At 41.7% G+C, this 18,206-nt stretch overlaps 1 protein-coding gene across 3 annotated transcripts in view; it reads left to right on the top strand.

The window, feature by feature from the left end:
• The window catches only part of MCU (mitochondrial calcium uniporter), a 928,441-nt gene that overhangs the window by 637,459 nt on the left and 272,776 nt on the right, over positions 1 to 18,206 (top strand). For all 3 annotated transcript variants that reach the window (XM_076185749.1, XM_076185743.1, XM_076185750.1), the window contains one exon: positions 14,616 to 14,706. In XM_076185749.1, the coding sequence (XP_076041864.1) occupies positions 14,616 to 14,706 (91 nt within the window). The remainder of the gene's footprint in view (positions 1 to 14,615; positions 14,707 to 18,206) is intronic.

Raw genomic sequence — 18,206 nt, forward strand, 5'->3', positions numbered from 1 at the left:
AGAGGTGTGATGTCCATCGGGTGTGAGTGACTGTCCGTGCACGTAGGGCAAAGGTGGCTGATTATTGGTGTCGATGTCACCATCCTTATCATTTGACGTACGGACATCCTCTTTCTCCTTTCTCCTCTTCTTTTTTTTCTTCTCTCTTTTCCTCCTCTCTCTCTTTCTTCCATTTTCTTCTCTCTTTCCCTCCTCTCTCTCTCTCTCTTTCTTTCTCTTTCTTCCTTTTTCTTCTCTCTTTTCCTCCTCTCTCTCTCTCTCTTTCTTTCTCTCTCTTTCTCTCCTCTCTTTCTCTTCCCTCTTTCTCCTCTCTTTCCCTCTTCTGTTTCATCTCTTTCCCTACTTTCTCCTCTCTTCCTTTCCTCATTCTCCTCTCTTCCTTTCCTCATTCTCCTGTCTTTCCCTCCTCTCTCTCTCTCTCTTCTCTCTTAACTCTCCTCTCTTTCCCTCCTTTCTCCTCTCTTCCTTTCCTCATTCTACTATCTTTCGTTCCCCTTTCTGCTATTGTTCCCTCCTCTTTCTCCTCTCCTCATCCTTCTCTCCTCTTTCTCTTCTGTTTCTCATCTATTTTCTTTCTCTTCTCCTCTTTTTCCTCTCTTTTCTTTCTCCTTTCTTTCCCTCTTCTTTCTCCTCTCTTTCCCTCCTCTTTCTCCTCTATTTCCCTCCTCTCTTTCTCCTCTATTTCTCTACTCTTGCTCCTCGCTTTATCTCCTCTTTCTCCTCTCTTTCCCTCCTCTTTCTCATCTCTTTTCCTCCTCTCTCTCCTCTCTTTCCCTCCTCTTTCTCCTCTCTTTCCCTCCTCCTTCTCCTTTCTTTCCCTTCTCTTTCTCCTCTCTTTCCCTACTCTTTCTCCTTTCTTTCCCTTCTGTTTCTCCTCTCTTTTCCTCCTCTTTCTCCTCTCTTTCCCTCCTCTTTCTCATCTTCCCATCATCTTTCTCATCTCTTTTCCTCCTCCTTTTCCTCTTTTCCCCTCCTCTTTCTCCTCTCTTTCCCTCATTCTCCTTTCCCTCCTCATTCTTCTCTCTTTCCTCTTTTTCCCTCCATATTCTCTCTTTCCCTGCTCTTTCTCCTCTCGTCCTCTCCTCCTTCCTCTCCTCCTTCCTCTCCTCCATCCTACCTGTTCCTCCATATGCCTTCCTCTCCATTGGCCCTCCCCCTCCCCCTCCGTTCCCCTCCATTCTTTCCCCTCCATTTCTTCCGTTTTCTGTCTTGTCCTCCTCCATATTTTGGATCCCATCGTCATCCATAATTTTTTTTTTTTTTTCGTTGGTTTTTTATTATATTATTTTGTGTGTGTCAGTAATTTACTTGTTTATTTATTTATCATATACATATTTTTATTCATTATATATATATAGATATAGATATATACATATATATATATATTATATATATACCACGTTTCAATTTCTGCATGTTGGCCTCCTCGAGTCTCTCCATGTTGATGGCTTAGAATTAAAGTGTATTGTAGTTGATAATATATATATATACATACATACATATATATATGTATATATATATATATATATATATATATATTATTATTATTATTATTATTATTATTATTATTATTATTATTATTATTATTATTATTATTATTATTATTATTATACTTCATAATAAAACCAGGATGACTGACATATAATTTAGAAAGTTGTCTGAACTCAGAAATCCGGAGAGGAGGAGGAGGAGGAGGAGGAAGAGGAAGAGGAAGAGGAGGAGCCTCACACCGGGAGTTCGAGTCCTTTGTTGACATCCTGCTGTACAGTTGCCTCCACTTCCGTACGTCGCACATTTACGAACTATTCAGGCCCCTTACGACCTGAACAAATGTGATCTTATCGTAAATGTACATATGTACATTGTAATGATAGTGACATGTAAACCCAGGAGGGGTACTCTCTCTTGGTTCATTTTGAAGTACATGTACACTTGGGTATGTACATGAGCGTATTACATTTACAACATAATTACATTTTGTCATTGTACATGAATACGCTGATAGCCTTCAGGGGATTGTGAGGTCAATGTACATCAACTTCGTGATTCTCTCTCTCTCTCTCTCTCTCTCTCTCTCTCTCTCTCTCTCTCTCTCTCTCTCTCTCTCTCTCTCTCTCTCTCTCTCTCTCTCTCTCTCTCGCTCGCTCTTTCTTATTCTCCTTCATCAACCTGTCTCTTCATTTCTTCCCCTATTCATTTTTCTTTCATTTTCTTCCCTTCCTTCTTTTCTCCTCTTTTCCCCTCCTCTCTGTACAGTCCGCCACTCTTTCTACTCTTATTACTTTCCTCCCCTTGCTACTCCCCCTCCTCTTTCCCCTCTTTTCTTCTCCTCTCCTCTTTTTTCCTCTCCCCTCTTTCTCTCTCGATTTCCTTCTCCTCTTCCTTCTCCTTTCCTTTCCTTTCCTTTTGTTTCCTATCGTTCCCTTCTTTCTCTTGCCTTGCCTTCTTTTGCCTTCTTTTCCTTACCTTTCTATTCCCTTTCCTTCCCTTCCTTTTCCCTCTCCTTGCCTATACTTCCCTTCTTTCTCTTTCCTTGCCTTCTTTTCCCTTCCTTTCTATTCCCTTTCCTCTACTTCCTTTTCCCTCTCCTTGCCTATCCTTCCCTTCTTTCTCTTTCCTTGCCTTCTTTTGTCCTCCTTTCCTTTCCTTTCTATTACCTTTCCTTCCCTTCTTTCTCTTTCCTTGCCTTGTTTTGTCTTTCCCTTCCTATCTCCTTTCCTTCCTTTCCCCTCTCCTTGCCTTCTTTTGTTCTCCTTTCCTTTCCTTTCTATTCCCTTTCCTTCCCTTCTTTCTCTTTCCTTGCCTTCATTTGTCCTCCTTCCCTTTCCTTTCTATGCCCTTTCCTTTCTTTTTCCCTTTCCTTTCTTACCTTTTCCTCCCCCTTTCTTCTCCTTCCCTTCTTTTCTCCCCTGTTCCCTCCCCTCTCCTCCCTTTCCCTCCCTTTCTCTCTCCTCTCCTTTCCCTAATTTACCTCTTTCCCCCTTTTCTCCCCTTTCCTCACCCTTTCCTCCCCTTTCCTCCCCTGCCACCCTTCCCCACCTCCCCCTCCCCTCCTCTCCCCCTAACCTCCCCTGCTCTCCTTTCCACCCTCCCCCACCCCCTTCCTCCCCTCCCCCCCGTTCCCCTCCCCCTCTGCAGTCAGCCCACGTCGAAAATCAGGATTTGCTCTAATGCTTAGAGCTCTTACTCTGTCCCCAGTCTGTGTCTCAGCGTGAAGTGTAAAGCTCTCAGAGTTTCGCTCTCTCTTACGGGTGGAGAGTGGGATGGGGGTGGGGAGGGGGGGAGAGGGGTAGGCAAGTCCATAGAAAAGGGGTTAGTATTGCATATGGCCATTTATTGTTCTACCTTTTCTTCTTCTTATTTCTCTTCTTTGTCGTCATCTTCTTCTTCTTCTTTTTCTTCATTTTCTTCTTCTTTTTGTCGTCGTCTTCTTCTTCCTTTTCTTCTTCTTCTTCTTTTTCTTCGTCATCATATTCTTCTTCTTCTTCCTCTTCTTTTTCTTCTTCTTCATCGTCGTCATCTTCCTTTTTTTTTCTTCTTTTTCTTCTTCCTCTTCTTAGTCGTCATCATCTTCTTCTTCTTCTTCTTCTTCTTCTTCGTCGTCGTCGTCGTCGTCGTTGTCATCTTCTTCCTTTTCTTCTTCTTCTGTTATGTGTGAGTGTGTTTTTGTCGCGTGTGTATGTATATGTATACGTGTGTGTTTTTGTGTGTGTGTTTATATCTGTGTTTGTATACGTATGTACACTTGCGTAAACGCATGCCTTATATTTTTTGATAGACTTTATCAAAAAGGAGAATTCAGTATAATCAATACAGGGACTTCTATGGGGTGAAATGAAATCAATTTGCATAATTTGCATTAACCAGAAAAAATACTCCAAAGAGCGCCGAACTAAAGAGTAAGAAAAGAGAAACGAGAGAGAATTGGGGTGAATCCATCACAGACGAAAGCGAGACGAAGAACAGAAGGAACGAGAGAAATAGTGTGAAAGAGATGAATAATAGAGAGAAGAAGAAGAGGGAGAGGAAATTGAAGAGAGAAAGTGAGATAGAAAGGGGAAGAGGAGGAGATAAATGTAGGATACGGAGATAAGAGAATTAGGGAAAGGAGAAATGGAGACGGAGAGAGAAAATTGAATTAAAGGGACGAGAAAGAGGAGGAGGAACGGAGGCAAGAGAAACAAGGAGAGAAAACGGAGGCTGGGATGAAATATTTTCTCTTTTCCATTTTCTATTTTATTTTTGTATTTGTTTGTTTATTGTTTATACATACATACTTGTTACCTTATTTATTCATTTATTTGTTTTTATATATGCATTTTTATTGTTGTATTTATCTGTTTGTCTTTGTTTTCCTATTTATGTATGTATCTATTCATTGTTCTTTTTATATTTTTGTTTTTATGTAAACAAAGCCAATGACGTCATGTCATTGTCTTTTCGTTCTCACTTTTCCTTCCTTTCTACCTTGTCATTCATATTTTGTATCATACATGTTCGTGTGGGCCCCTTCTCTTCCTCCTCCTCCTCCTCCTCCTCCTCCTCCTCCTCCTCTTTCTCCTCCTCCTCTTCCTCCTCCTCTTCCTCCTCCTCTTCCTCCTTCTCTTCCTCCTCCTTTTCTTCCTTCCTCCTTTCTCCTACTCGTCCTCCTTGCCCTTCCTCCTTCTCCTCCTGTTCCTTCTCAGCCTCCTCCTCAGCCTCTTCCTCCTCCTCTTTCTCCTCCTCCTCCTCCTCCTCCTCTTCCTACTTTTCTTCCTCCTCACTCTTCCTCTCTTCTTCCTTAGCCTCACTTTTCTCCCTTCTCCTCTTCCTTTATCCTCCTCTTCATCTTCAGCTTCCTCCTCCTCCTCTCGCCTCCTCTTTTTAATAAAATAAAGTAGTTGTAATAATAGTAGTTGTAGTAGTAATATTTACTTCAATATGAAATGAGACCTCCAACCCTGTGGAACTGTGTGGTGAAAGCAAGCAGGATCTGTGTTGGCGACAAGAATTTCATATTTATTTTTAATGGAATTTTTTATTAATCCGACTTTCTAACACAGTGTTCTGAAAGTAGTAGTAATAGTAGGTGTATCAGTAGTAGTACTAGTAGTATTAGTTGTTGTAGGTGTAGTAGTCATAGTAGTCGTGAATGGGATAGGACATTGGAACAACGGGGGGAAACTGTCCGCCCAATTTCACCTCTTGTCAATGCTCCTCCGACCTATATATGATGTGTTCGTGTCTATGTGTTCTCTCATTCATCTGCAGCCTGGGAGGGCGTGTACGTATGTGAGGCAGTGTGAGTATATGTGGACATGAGTGAGCATGTGTGTGTGTGTGTGTTTTTTTTTTGGGGGGCCTCAATGATATGTCAGCTCTCATGTATAGATGGTAGAGAGCGGTCAAGCTCTATCTGAGAGTAGTTTACTGTGTGCAAGCAGTCTACAGGAAAGGAACAACGCTCGTGGGGTGCCGTCTCTTACTCTCCAATTATCATATCCAGCTTCAAATTCATGTATGGTTCCAACACGGGGTATATATCCAATTATTATATTGATGTTTGAATTTATGTATTGTTCTGGATTGGAACAAACACGCACACACACACACACACACACACACACACACACACACACACACACACACACACACACACACACACACACACACACACACACACACACACACACACACACACACACACACACACACACACACACACACACACACACACACACACACACACACACACACACAATAATTTCAGTATCGCTGCTCTGGGAATCGTTACTCCAACTCTGAGCTCTCTGCCGGGAGGGAAATAGCTGTCAATCACGAGTCAAACACGTGATCCAAGACCATGGTGAATCACACACAATAATTTCAGTATCGCTGCTCTGGGAATCGTTACTCCAACTCTCGTGGGCGGGGAGCTGTATGTGTGTGTGTGTGCGTGTAAGGTCACAGCGTAGCCCATAGATTGGTCATATATGAGCTCTGAGCTCTCTTCCGGGAGGGAAATAGCTGTCGATCACGGATCCAACACGTGATCCAAAGTCCATTGTGAATCGTACACACACACACACACACACACACACACACACACACACACACACACACACACACACACACACACACACACACAAACAAACACAAACCATATTCATAAGTAAATGTATTACCCAATATGCACTACCTACTTCACATCCGGTTGCCTGTCTGTATCTGGCAGCGGTCTCCCTTTATTGCCTTAACCGGACAACATTCGGACCGGATGAGGATCCGGGGTTCGAGGTCCTGCACCGGAAGTGACGTTATGAGAAGTCCGGGAGAGTCTGGGAGGGATTGAAGTAAAAAAAAAAAAAAAAAGAAAAAAAAAAGAGAGAGAGAGAGAGAGAGAGAGAGAGAGAGAGAGAGAGAGAGAGTCTGGTCCGTGATGACGGCAGCTGGCTCAACCGCAGCTGCACCAACTGGACCAGCTGTTCTGGCATAAAGACACGCTAGACAGGAAAAGTGAATAGGTGACTACTCTGCGGTCACTTGCGGTCATTGTTGTTATGATTTGTATGTTATCTAAACACGTTAATCAATTTATTTATTAATGTAGAACTTAATTCAATACCTTTAACTGGCTTTCGCGTCCCGTATCGTCAATATTAACCATTACCTGTTAATTTCAATCAGTTAAGGTTAACCTTATCCTCAGTTGAGTTGATAAACATCGACGTTAAACCTTTGATTTTAATGACGTCACATGGCACCTAATGATGCCATGTAGTGTTTACTGACATCTGGTGAAATCACAGTTGACGTCATTGTTGACGTACCAAGTGACGTCAAGGGAGCTTTCTCAGAGGTAGACGTCTGTGAACTAACACTCAAGCTCTTTTATTTATTTGTTTATTTGTATTTATTTTCGAATCACGGAATCTCATTTGGTACCCTCCTCCTCTTCCTCGTCTGCCTCCTCGTCCTCCACGTTGTATCCCACCTATTCTTCCTCTTCTCCTCCTCGTCTCCCTCCTCCATCTCCACCTCCTCCTCTCCCTTCCCCTCCCTCCTCCTCCTCCTCCTCCTCCTCCTCCTCCTCATCGTCTCCCTCCTCCTCCTCCTCCTCTTCGTCTCCCTCCTCCTCTTCCTCCTCTTCCTCGGTGGAAGCCAATATCCTCCTGATAGCCTTGGCAGCTGGAGTGCCACACTTTATCACTCAAATCTTCACACGTCAGCGTCTCGTGACGCGCATATGCAAGCCAACGCATATCCACGTCCACGATGTGTGTGTGTGTGTGTGTGTGTGTGTGTGTGTGTGTGTGTGTGTGAGTGTGTGGCGCTCCAGATGGTATAAAGCCAAAGGATTAAGAGGGTGTTTCCTTGGGAGTTCGCCATAGAGGGTGTGTGTACAAGTGTTATATTTGTTACGAGGATAGATAGAGTAAAAATGTGGAAATGAGGCGAAGACTGGAAAGCGGAAGTGGATGGAATGAACTTCGAAGGAAGACCAAGAAGAAGGTGCATGGGGTAAAGGGGGCATGGGACGCAAGATGATTGTCTGTCGAACAAGTAGAATAGTGCACCGTTGTTAGTAAACCAGCTGCTGCTCTCAGGCTCTGCTGTGGAAGAACTGTGCCTCACTGCATTGCCTTGGACACCGAGCAGTGTGACGGGAGTCAGGTTTGGCCCTTCAGCCAATAGGTGCTAAGATAGTAGGGGCAATGAATGGGTGTACATTTACTTTGGTACTTGTATGCATGTGTGTGTGTGTGTGTGTGTATATGTATATATAATATATATATATATATATATATATATATATATATATATATATATCACAACTAACACCACAGTCGGACGAAAGAGTTAAGTAAGCGAAACTATATATTTCGATTGCTAAGTGCAATCCTCTTCAGAAGTACAAAATGGAAGGAAGATACTGTCTTAAATAGCAACCTCTTAACAAAGGGAAGGGAACTGGGAAAAGAATAGATGTCACTACCCCAACCCTTATGTGACCTGAGGATGACATGAGGTCGGGTCAGGGGGAGGGGGAGTAAGCTTGTTGACAATTTGTTTGGTGATGAATAATCCTGACATTATATCTGGGGTCCACTGACCCTTGGAAATATTCATCGTGGACAAATAATTAATTAAAGTGGATTCCACCATTTTCCTTCTGAACCCACAATCTGATTTATAAATAAGGTTGGATTTATCCTAGCCCATCCCGTAATTAAATTTGTTCACGTGTTGAAACACGGCTTAACTTTCTTGACCATACTTGATTGACCTCTTGTGTTCATTCAGTCTTGTCATTAGGTCGCTCCCCGTCTGGCTTATGTATGAAAGGTTACAATCTTTACATGGAAGGGAGTAAACACCTGGGATATAATGTTTTCTCAACCTCTGGTGAATATAAACAACTTTTTTATTAATATTATTAAGATAGTTATGAATTAAATTTACCTTCTCTTTGGGAAGAAATTTGGACGAATGACAAATGTGATACATTTCTCACCAGTGATATATATATGTATGTACATATATATATATATGTATATATATATATATATATATATGTATATTTGTGTGTGTGTGTGTGTGTGTGTGTGTGTGTGTGTGTGTGTGTGTGTGTGTGTGTGTATGATTGGAATGGAAATCACATGATATGAAGCAGACTTTATTCCAGACCGGTTTCGCCTTATAAGGCTTCTTCATAGCGTGAAACCGGTCGGGAATCAAATCTCTGCTCCCAATCGTGTGATTTCCATTCGTACCACTTATACATATGTGTATGTATATATATATATATATATATATATATATATATATATATATATATATATATATATATATATATATATATTACAAAGGATTACTGAGGCGGAGCATGCCGATAGGAGACCGTTTGGTCCATATCTAGGTTGGATGTGAAAAATCATAATAATGATAAATGAATAAATAAAAACTTTAATAATGAAAATAATAAATGAAATACATAAATGCATAGGCATAATTAAATAATAAACAAACAGGTAAATAATAAATAATGATAAATTGACATACAACTAATGATAAATGAGAATTGAGCAAATAATAATAAACAAATGATAACAAAACAAATAATATAGAATAAATGATAGTCATTACAGCATCTTGCTTAGGTGTTTATCTCAATGATTCTTAAAGCTTTGAACTGAACTACATTGCACTACCTCTGCAGGAAGTTTATTCCATTCATTAACTACACGGTTGGTGAAGTTGTTTCTACCCACTTCCAAATTAGATCTATATCCGGACAGTTAAAGACCCCCCCCCACATATATATATATATATATAATATATATATAATATATATATATGTATATATATATATATATATATATATATATATATATATACACACATGTATGTGTATATATTTTCTTTCTCCCCCTTACGATAAAACAGCAACTTTAGAGGGTATAGGAGGCCGGAACCAATTTCTTGTCCTCTTCGTCAGGCTTTGGGAACGCAGACAAAAGCCCACCTCCCGACCTGTTTGGAAAATAGATATATTTTTCTCTCCCCCCCTCTCTCTCTCTCTCTCTCTCTCTCTCTCTCTCTCTCTCTCTCTCTCTCTCTCTCTCTCTCTCTCTCTCTCTCTCTCTCTCTCTCTCTTTCTAGTGCATCTATGCACATGTATGTATATGTACGAGTATCAGTGTATGTTTGCGATTTCCGGCGATTGTATCGCTGGAAGTGACGTGAAGTCTGAATGAAATGATTTGGTATTAGTAGGCTCCATTTCCTAGAGTGGTCTACTGTAATGACTTCATTCCAGCAAGAGAATGCCATCCAGTGAGAGTGATAGAAAGAGAGAGAGAGGATATGATAAAAAAAAAATGGAATATTATAAAACAATATAAAGTAAAATAAAAAGTACCTTGACTGAATAGTGATAAAACTATATACAGTAGTATAAAGTAAATAAAAAATACACACACACACACACACACACACACACACACACACACACACACACACACACACCCACACACATATATATATATATATATATATATATATATATATATATATATATATATATATATATATATATATGACGTAAGTGGGAGTAGGAAACACAGGAGCCTTAGTCCTGTGTTTCCTGCTCCACTTAGTCAAACTGTCAGAATGTCTCAACATATATATATATATATATATATATATATATATATATATATATATATACACATATATATATATATATATATATAGTAAGTTACGTGGGATTGAATATTGAATTTGGCAACGTGAGATCTACTAGAAAGGTGACCCAATAGCATCGTTGGTACTGTCTCTCATAGCATAGAATGACCTCACGCTTGTCTCACGCCAGAAAACTAACATGGCATTAGTCTCACGACAGAGAATGACGAGGGACTAGACTTAGGACAAAAACAATAACATGGCCCTTGTCTCACGACAAAATATAATGAGGCATTTGTCTCACGATAGAGAATGACGTGGTATTTGTCTCACGACAGAGAGTGGAACTAGTATCAGAACAGAAAAATAACGTGACCCTTTTCTCACGACAAAGTAGGATGTGGCATTTCTCTCACGGTAGAGGGGATGTATCTCACGCCAGAGAGTGACGTGAGACTAGTCTCCTACGACAAAGATGGAAGTGGCATTTGTCTCACGGCAAACGTGGGATTTGCCTCACAAGAGAATGGACTCCTCTCAGGACATTTGTCTCACGACAGATGACGTGGTACTTGTCTCACACGGCACAGAATGACCTCACGCTTGTCTCATAACAGGAAACTAACATGACACTGATCTCACGATATAGCAGGATGTGTCATTTTTCTCACAGCAGAGGTATGTGACACCTTTCACGACAACGAATGACTTGGCATTTGTCTCACGGCTGAGAATGACGTGAGAATGGTCTCTCACGAGAGAATGGGTCGGTCTTGTGTCTCACGGCAGAAATACGTGGCATTTATCTCACAACAGAATGGGTTAGTCTGTGTCTCACCTCAGAAACACATGGTATTTATCTCACGACAGAATGGGTTGGTTTGTGTCTCACGGCAAAAAGTCGTGGCGTTTGTTTCACACCAGAGAATGACGTGACAGTAGTCTCTCACGACAAAGAATGACGTGGGACTTGTGTCACGGCAGAACTAAATGTGACTTGCCTTACGACAAAAAAAAAAAAAATTGTCTCACGACAGAATGACGTGACACTGTTCTCTCACCAGAGAATGACGTGACAGACTCTCACGACAAAGAATGACGTGGGACTTGCCTCACGACAAAAAATAAAATGATATTTGTCTCACGACAGAATGGCGTGGCAGTATTCTCTCACGGCGTAAGAGGCTTCCTGTCGAGTACTTGGATCTGATGTAGATTAAGCTTCCACCACGGAGCGTATTAACTCTGTTTGGTTAAGTTAACTGGGTTTGATATTCTGTTTACTGTACAATTTACCTTGGACTTTGTGCTTAAGACGTAATGCACGAATGTACTCTGTACATAAAAGTAATTAATCCCTTGTTATTTGGACATATATGAACACACGCCTCCAGTGTGTACGTTACTTATATATGTTCATATGCAGAGTAGGTTGAACTTCTAAACAAAGGAAGAAGACAAATAGAGATGATAAAGATGAGTTGGAAGGATGGGAGATGAAATCGGTGTGAAAGGAGACTTGTAGTAAAAGTGGAGATGGAGAGAGAAAATCAATGGAGGAGATATTGTTTCCAAAAAGCTTTCTCCATCGTTGGAGCTGTACTACAAAGAGAAAAGGGAGATAAAAGAGAAGAGATGTAAAGGGTTAGGAAGAGGAAGAGGGGGAAGAGGAAGAGGACGACGAGACATATAGAAAACAGAAAGTTGAAGGTTTGAAATGAAAAGAGAGAGAAGAGGGGAGAGGGTAAGAGGTAAGAGGCGAGAGGGTAAGACGAGAGAGAGAGAGAGAGAGAGAGAGAGAGAGAGAGAGAGAGAGAGAGAGAGAGAGAGAGAGAGAGAGAGGGAGGATAAAAACAGCAAGAATAAAAGAGCAGGGCGAGGGTAGAAGAGAGAAGATAGGGAGATAGAGGAGGTAGAAGAAGAAAGAGAGGGAGCGAGAGAGAGAGAGATGGGGGGGCAAGAGGGGGTGTAACATGGTTGCTACATAAGAGGGGGACTTAATGCGGCCGAGAAATACCTTGACGGTGATTTCTTCGTTTTATTAAGAATATGATCTGGTGATTACAGGTTGGGGTGTCAGGTGAGATAAGGTTTCCCAACTAGGCTTCCTTCTAGACAAGGAGAAAGTTTCCCCAGTCTCCTGTGCTAGGTCCCTGACCTAGGCAGGCCTTCTGTCAGGTCCTTGACCTCGACAGTCCGCCTATCAGGTCCTTGATCTAGACAGTCCTATTCTATGACGGGCACAGCCGTCGTTGTAAGTACGAAAAGTGCTTAGGTAAGCATGTTAGTGTAGGTTCCCGTATGGGAAATGTGTTAGTCATAAAACGTAGTTATATGATTGGTGGACATGGCTAGATATGGCGTATATATTGAAGTCACGGTAATGTAATTGGAGTAGGTATGAAAAAGGGGTCATTAGATCTGGCTTGTGACATTAAGCACTTCCGTGTTGTGGATACTGCGGGGATGTCATGTCTGTCTTATGTTGCATTATTGAGTCAAGCTGTTTTGCGATTGAGAAATTTGTGTGGTCACGTGCATGGTTGGTGATGGTTAGTGAGGGTTACGGGGGGTGGGGGGCTAAGAGAGAAAAGAGGGTTGGAGGTGAATTGTTTTTATATACACAAAAAAAAAAAAAAAATGGAAACTCTTGAAAAAAAAAATGGAAGAAATAAAAATATTGACAGCAATTGAACCACTACAAATTGCCTGTTAAGAGACAGTAATCCAAATGATCAGTGTTTGAAAAGTACGTCCTGTACATGGCATCCTCCTGTACGTGTACATTTTTCCAATCAGCTGTTGAGGTTCCCCAGTGCTCTCTGCAACATCTCAGGTGGGAATTTCGTCTTGAATTCTTTGTTTCAATTCATCCATTGCCCTTGGCCGAGTCGTGTGGCCCCGACTCTTCAGATAGCCCCACAAAAAAAAAAAAAAAAAAAAAAAAAAAGACAAACGGACGAATCCGGTGATCTTGGGGGGGGGGGCAGGGAACATGACCGAATCTTGAGATGACACGGTTACCGAACAATTTTCTCACAGCTGCCATTGATTGCCTTGCAATGTGCGATGTCGCACCATCCTGCTGAAACCGGCTTCGATATTCTGTGGAGTACGAGCACTTCTCGGTCGTCCTGTCGGTTTATTTTTTAGACCAGATCCAGTCTCTTCAATGTTTTTAATCCAAGTTTTTATCTCGTGTTTCGAGGGAACCGGACCATGACGTCCTAAGTTGAAAAAACGTCGGAACTTAATGTGCGCACCTTCCAAACATTTTTATGGCGAAAGTGCGCTGTTGACCGTTCCACTGCTCCATGATTACTAAATGGCGAGAGTGTTTACAGCTCAAGGTCCTTGTTCCACAGTGCTACCAACTGTACATGGCTGCCACTACGCGTTTCAAAAGTTCCTGTTTTTCTGTGTTACCCTGTATTTACAAGATAAACCTGCGCGAAAAATACAGTTGTCTTTATTGATTCCTCATAAAAAGCATTAAAAGAAATACGTATACAAAGTCTGTCTCCCTTTTATATATTTATACATTAACTAATTTATTTATGTATTTATTTTATTTATGTATTTATTTATTTTAGCAATTTAGTACTTGTTTATGCACCACCCTTTCCTTCCTTTCTTAGCAAGGAAGCTTTTGGTATATGTACGTATGTATGTATGTTAATATGAATGTATTTTATATATTTGTTTCACAGAGGAAGTGTTCCCAGATGAAAAAAATCGCCTGGCGTCAGCCAAAACAGTTGTAGTTCGTGATTAACAGTGAAATGGTTAAAGAAACTCTGGGACGCACACACAGTCACACACACAGCTGCGAGCCGTTACTTCAACTGTCGTGAGAAGGAGTTGTGTGTGTGTAAAGTCATAGCATTACCCATAGATCAGTCATACACAAGCCCTGATCTCTCATCCGAGAGGGTAATAGCTGTCGATCATGAGTCCACGTGATCCAAGACCATATCGAAACACACACACACACACACACACACACACACACACACACACACACACACACACACACACACACACACACACACACACACACACACACATATACAACCCATGAAGTCCCAGAAACTGGACCCTACAAGCATACCTCTTATCCAGTACAATACAGTTGGGAACCGCCTCCCCCACACCTAAACCATAATTGATGTTTACTTTTCAAATGGGAGGGGCGCTAAATGGGTTTCACTATGTATGGAATGGATGTGTGTTTTGAATCAGTTAGCCCTCTTATAGGGGGGAAAGGGCCCTTTGGTATGTATGGATGTGTACTTTCCAAATGACTGTAAACTGATGTCCTCTCTATCTCGGCAGTGTGTGGATTGGATATGTATTTTGAATCGGCTTGGTATAGGGGACGTTTGGTATGAATGTGTACTTTTCAAATGACCGTATACTGATGTCCTTCTCTCTCTCTTGCTCGGCAGGCGCGTCCTTCGGCGGATAGCAGCAGAAGATGGTGTTCCAGAAGTACCACAGCACAGGCGTCCACTCCGACTCAGGAACCCAGCGCAACAGGTCAGTTTCAGATCGTGTGAGGTCATGTCATCATCAGGCAGAGTGCCAAATGTAGGTCACCCTCATTCACGGTGCCAAGTGCAGGTCACCCTCAAGTAAAAGGCTTTATCTGTTTATAGATGAGATTAATTAATTGTTATTATTTTTATGACGTTTCAATATGTTTTGTTTCATTTAATGCAGAGATGGTGTCAGGTGTCCTTAATCGGTACCAATAATGATCTAGAAAGAGTACTTGCCACCTGTGATGTAACAAGTACTTCTATGGGGCATGCCAATTACAGCCACATTCCAAAGTTTGCCGACCATTTCGGGTCCTACCTGCTAGCAGAAGGCACCCAGGATTTTTTATTGGTTTATTTATATGTTTTGTTTTATTATTTTTTGTATTTATTTTTCTTATTATTATAATTATATTATTATCATTATCATCATTATCAATTATCATTAATTATTATTATTATTATTGTTATTATTATTGTTATTATTATTATTATTATTATTATTATTATTATTATTATTTATTATAGGGCGGATGTGGAGGGAGTGAACATGGGGGGACGTCCTGGGATGGGGTGGTTGGATGGGGTGAAGGGGGCTTTGGGGAGGAGGGGGGTGTCTGTTGGGGAGGGAGGGGAGGGGGCGGAGGGCGGGGGTGGGTGGAGGGTGGTTGTGTGTTGATGGTGTTGTGATTGCGTGGGGAGGAATGGGCAGGGGGGTGGGGGGTGGGGTAGTATGTGTGAGTAAATTTTGACGCAGCCCGAAGGGATTTCTCCCCGTCCTCTCCTTATATGCAGGGGGGGACGGAGGGGGGGGGGTCGCCGATTAAATGAAGCGGCCTTGCTGTGGATGTGCTGTGTCTTGCGGCGCTGCTTCTGACCCGGGGCGGTGGGCGGAGTGCGGGGATGGCCCGTCATCCAGGAGGTGCTCAGATGAGAGGGAGGGTGGGAGGGATGTGGAGTGTATGTAGGGATGAAATGGGTGGGAGTTTTTTATGCCTTTCCCTTTTTGGCTACCTCCCTTGAAAGGGGGAAAAAGCCTTGGTATATGTATGTATGTATTTATTACTCCTAAGAAGTATGGTAGGGGTTACTGGGCTGGTTAGAGTGAGGAACGAAAGGGTGAGGAGGAGAGCGTGGGTGGAAAGGGAATTGGAGATAGGATTAATGAAAGAATATTGGGATGATTTCGTCACATAGAATGAGTGAAAATATTAGTAAAAAAGTGTGGAAGGCAAAGGTGGAAGGAGTGAACATGAGGAGGCGACCAAGGATGAGATGGATGGATGGGGTAAAAGGGCCATGGGAAAAGAGGGGAATGTCTGTTGAGGAAGGAGCGGAGAAGACAGAAATAGGGGTGAGTGGAGAATGATTGTGTATGAATGATGCTGTGATGCATGAGGGGGAGTGGGTAGGGGATGGGGGTAAGGGAGTATGTGTGAATGGTATTTTGACGCAGCCCGATGGGATTTCTCCCCGTCTTCTCGTTTTCTGCATGAGGGTACGGAGAGGGGGAGTCGCCGATTAAATGAAGCGGCCTTGCTGTGGATGTGCTGTGTCTTGCTACATTGCTTCTGACCTAGGGCAGTTGGTGAGATGCAGGGATGACCCGTCATCCAGGAGGAGCTAAGATAAGAGGGAGGGAGGAGGGTGAATGAGAGTGGAGTGTTTGGGGATGAAATGGGTGGGAGTGGTTTTTATGCCTTTTTTTTATGGTACCTCCCTTGTAAGGGGGAAAAAGCCATTGTTATATGTATTATTATTATTACCATCAACATCATCATCATCATCAATCATCATTATTAGCATTACTATTATCATTATTTACCTTGTGAGAAATTTTCTTATGAATTAATGTAATTTTGAAATTATTAAAAAAAAATAATAAAACCAGTATATCTGGGTGTCGTCCACCATTGGATAAGGATTCTAGAAAACTTGTTGACGAGCTCTAGATTCCTGGTGTGCCCCAAAAAAGTCCCAGTGAGTCCCAATCCCCCAAACATTTCCATAATGGAACCTTCGCCTCCTTCATTGCTCAAGGGGAGCATGAACGACACAAGTAACCCGTGTTTTTGTATCCTAGTTGACAGAGAGGGTTCTAATATGCAGTTGTCATGGTAACTACGTCATTGTGATAGACCGGTGTCACGTACGTGTCACGTGCATGTCACGTGTCATAAGAGTGACATGACACAACACATACGAATGATATTTTTGAACCAAAGTGAACAAGCTTTTTTTTTTTTTTGCGCCCGTGTGCTATCAGTATGTAAATATTCAAGTATGTAGGTGTTTATGCACACACACACACACACACACACACACACACACACACACACACACACACACACACACACATATATATATATATTATATATATATATACATATATATATTGTATGTATGTATTAATGCATGTTTTCCAGTACCTGTACATATTCGTGAATGTATATGTATATATACAAATCACGTATATATTAATAAATGTGTTTGTGTGTGTAATTATATGTGTGCGTCCATATGAATATATTTAAATGTAAGTGTATATATTATATAGATGTATTATATGTATGTGTATGTATATATGGATGAATATATACGTGTATATATATATATATATATATATATATATATATATATATATATATATATATATATATATATATGTTTGTACTTGTATGTATATTGCATGCATAGTGCGTACCAAGGTATGAATGAATGAATGAATGAATGAATGAGTGCTGAAGGTCTACAGGGCATCCGGCTTCCTAAAGCCGGAGTGTCGGTCTGGCTTCTCTCACGCCCACACGGGCGTCAGCTGAGGGTGTGGCGTAGGTGAAGGGGTGGATATGGGGTCGTGAATGGTCGAGAGGTCGTTCACGTGGGGGGCCCGCGCTGGACTTTAGGTGAATAGAGTCTTGTGGTTTGTTATCGTGAAATGTGTTTAATATTGGGCGTCATTGAATGTAAGGGGTTGGGCTACTTACAAACACACGCGCACGCTCGAACACACACTCATACACACATACATACACACATACACATACACGCGCGCGCACACACGCATACACACACACACGCACAGTCACATACAAACACACACACATACACACCGAAATTATTTCGGTACCGCTGCGCTTCGGGTCGTTACTCTGACTCTCGTAGGCGGGGAGTTGGGTGTGTGTGTGTGTGTGCAAGGTCTTAGCATTACCCATAGATCGGACCTACGAGCTCTGAGCTCTCTTCCAGGAGGGAAATAGCTGTCGATCACGAGTCTTTACGCGTGATCCAAAGACCAAGTGAATACACGCGCACATACACACATACAAACACACACACACACACACACACACACACACACACACACACACACACACACACACACACACACACACACACACACACTCAGGTTTTACCCCTTTATAACAGGATGATAGCCGAGTCAGAGAGAGAGAAAGAGAGAGAGAGGTGTCGCATGTACCCATCATACAGAGATTC

This window comes from Oratosquilla oratoria, chromosome 1 (assembly GCF_046742065.1).
Source record: "Oratosquilla oratoria isolate Oo_2021 chromosome 1, ASM4674206v1, whole genome shotgun sequence".
NCBI classification, from domain to species: Eukaryota; Metazoa; Arthropoda; class Malacostraca; order Stomatopoda; family Squillidae; genus Oratosquilla; species Oratosquilla oratoria.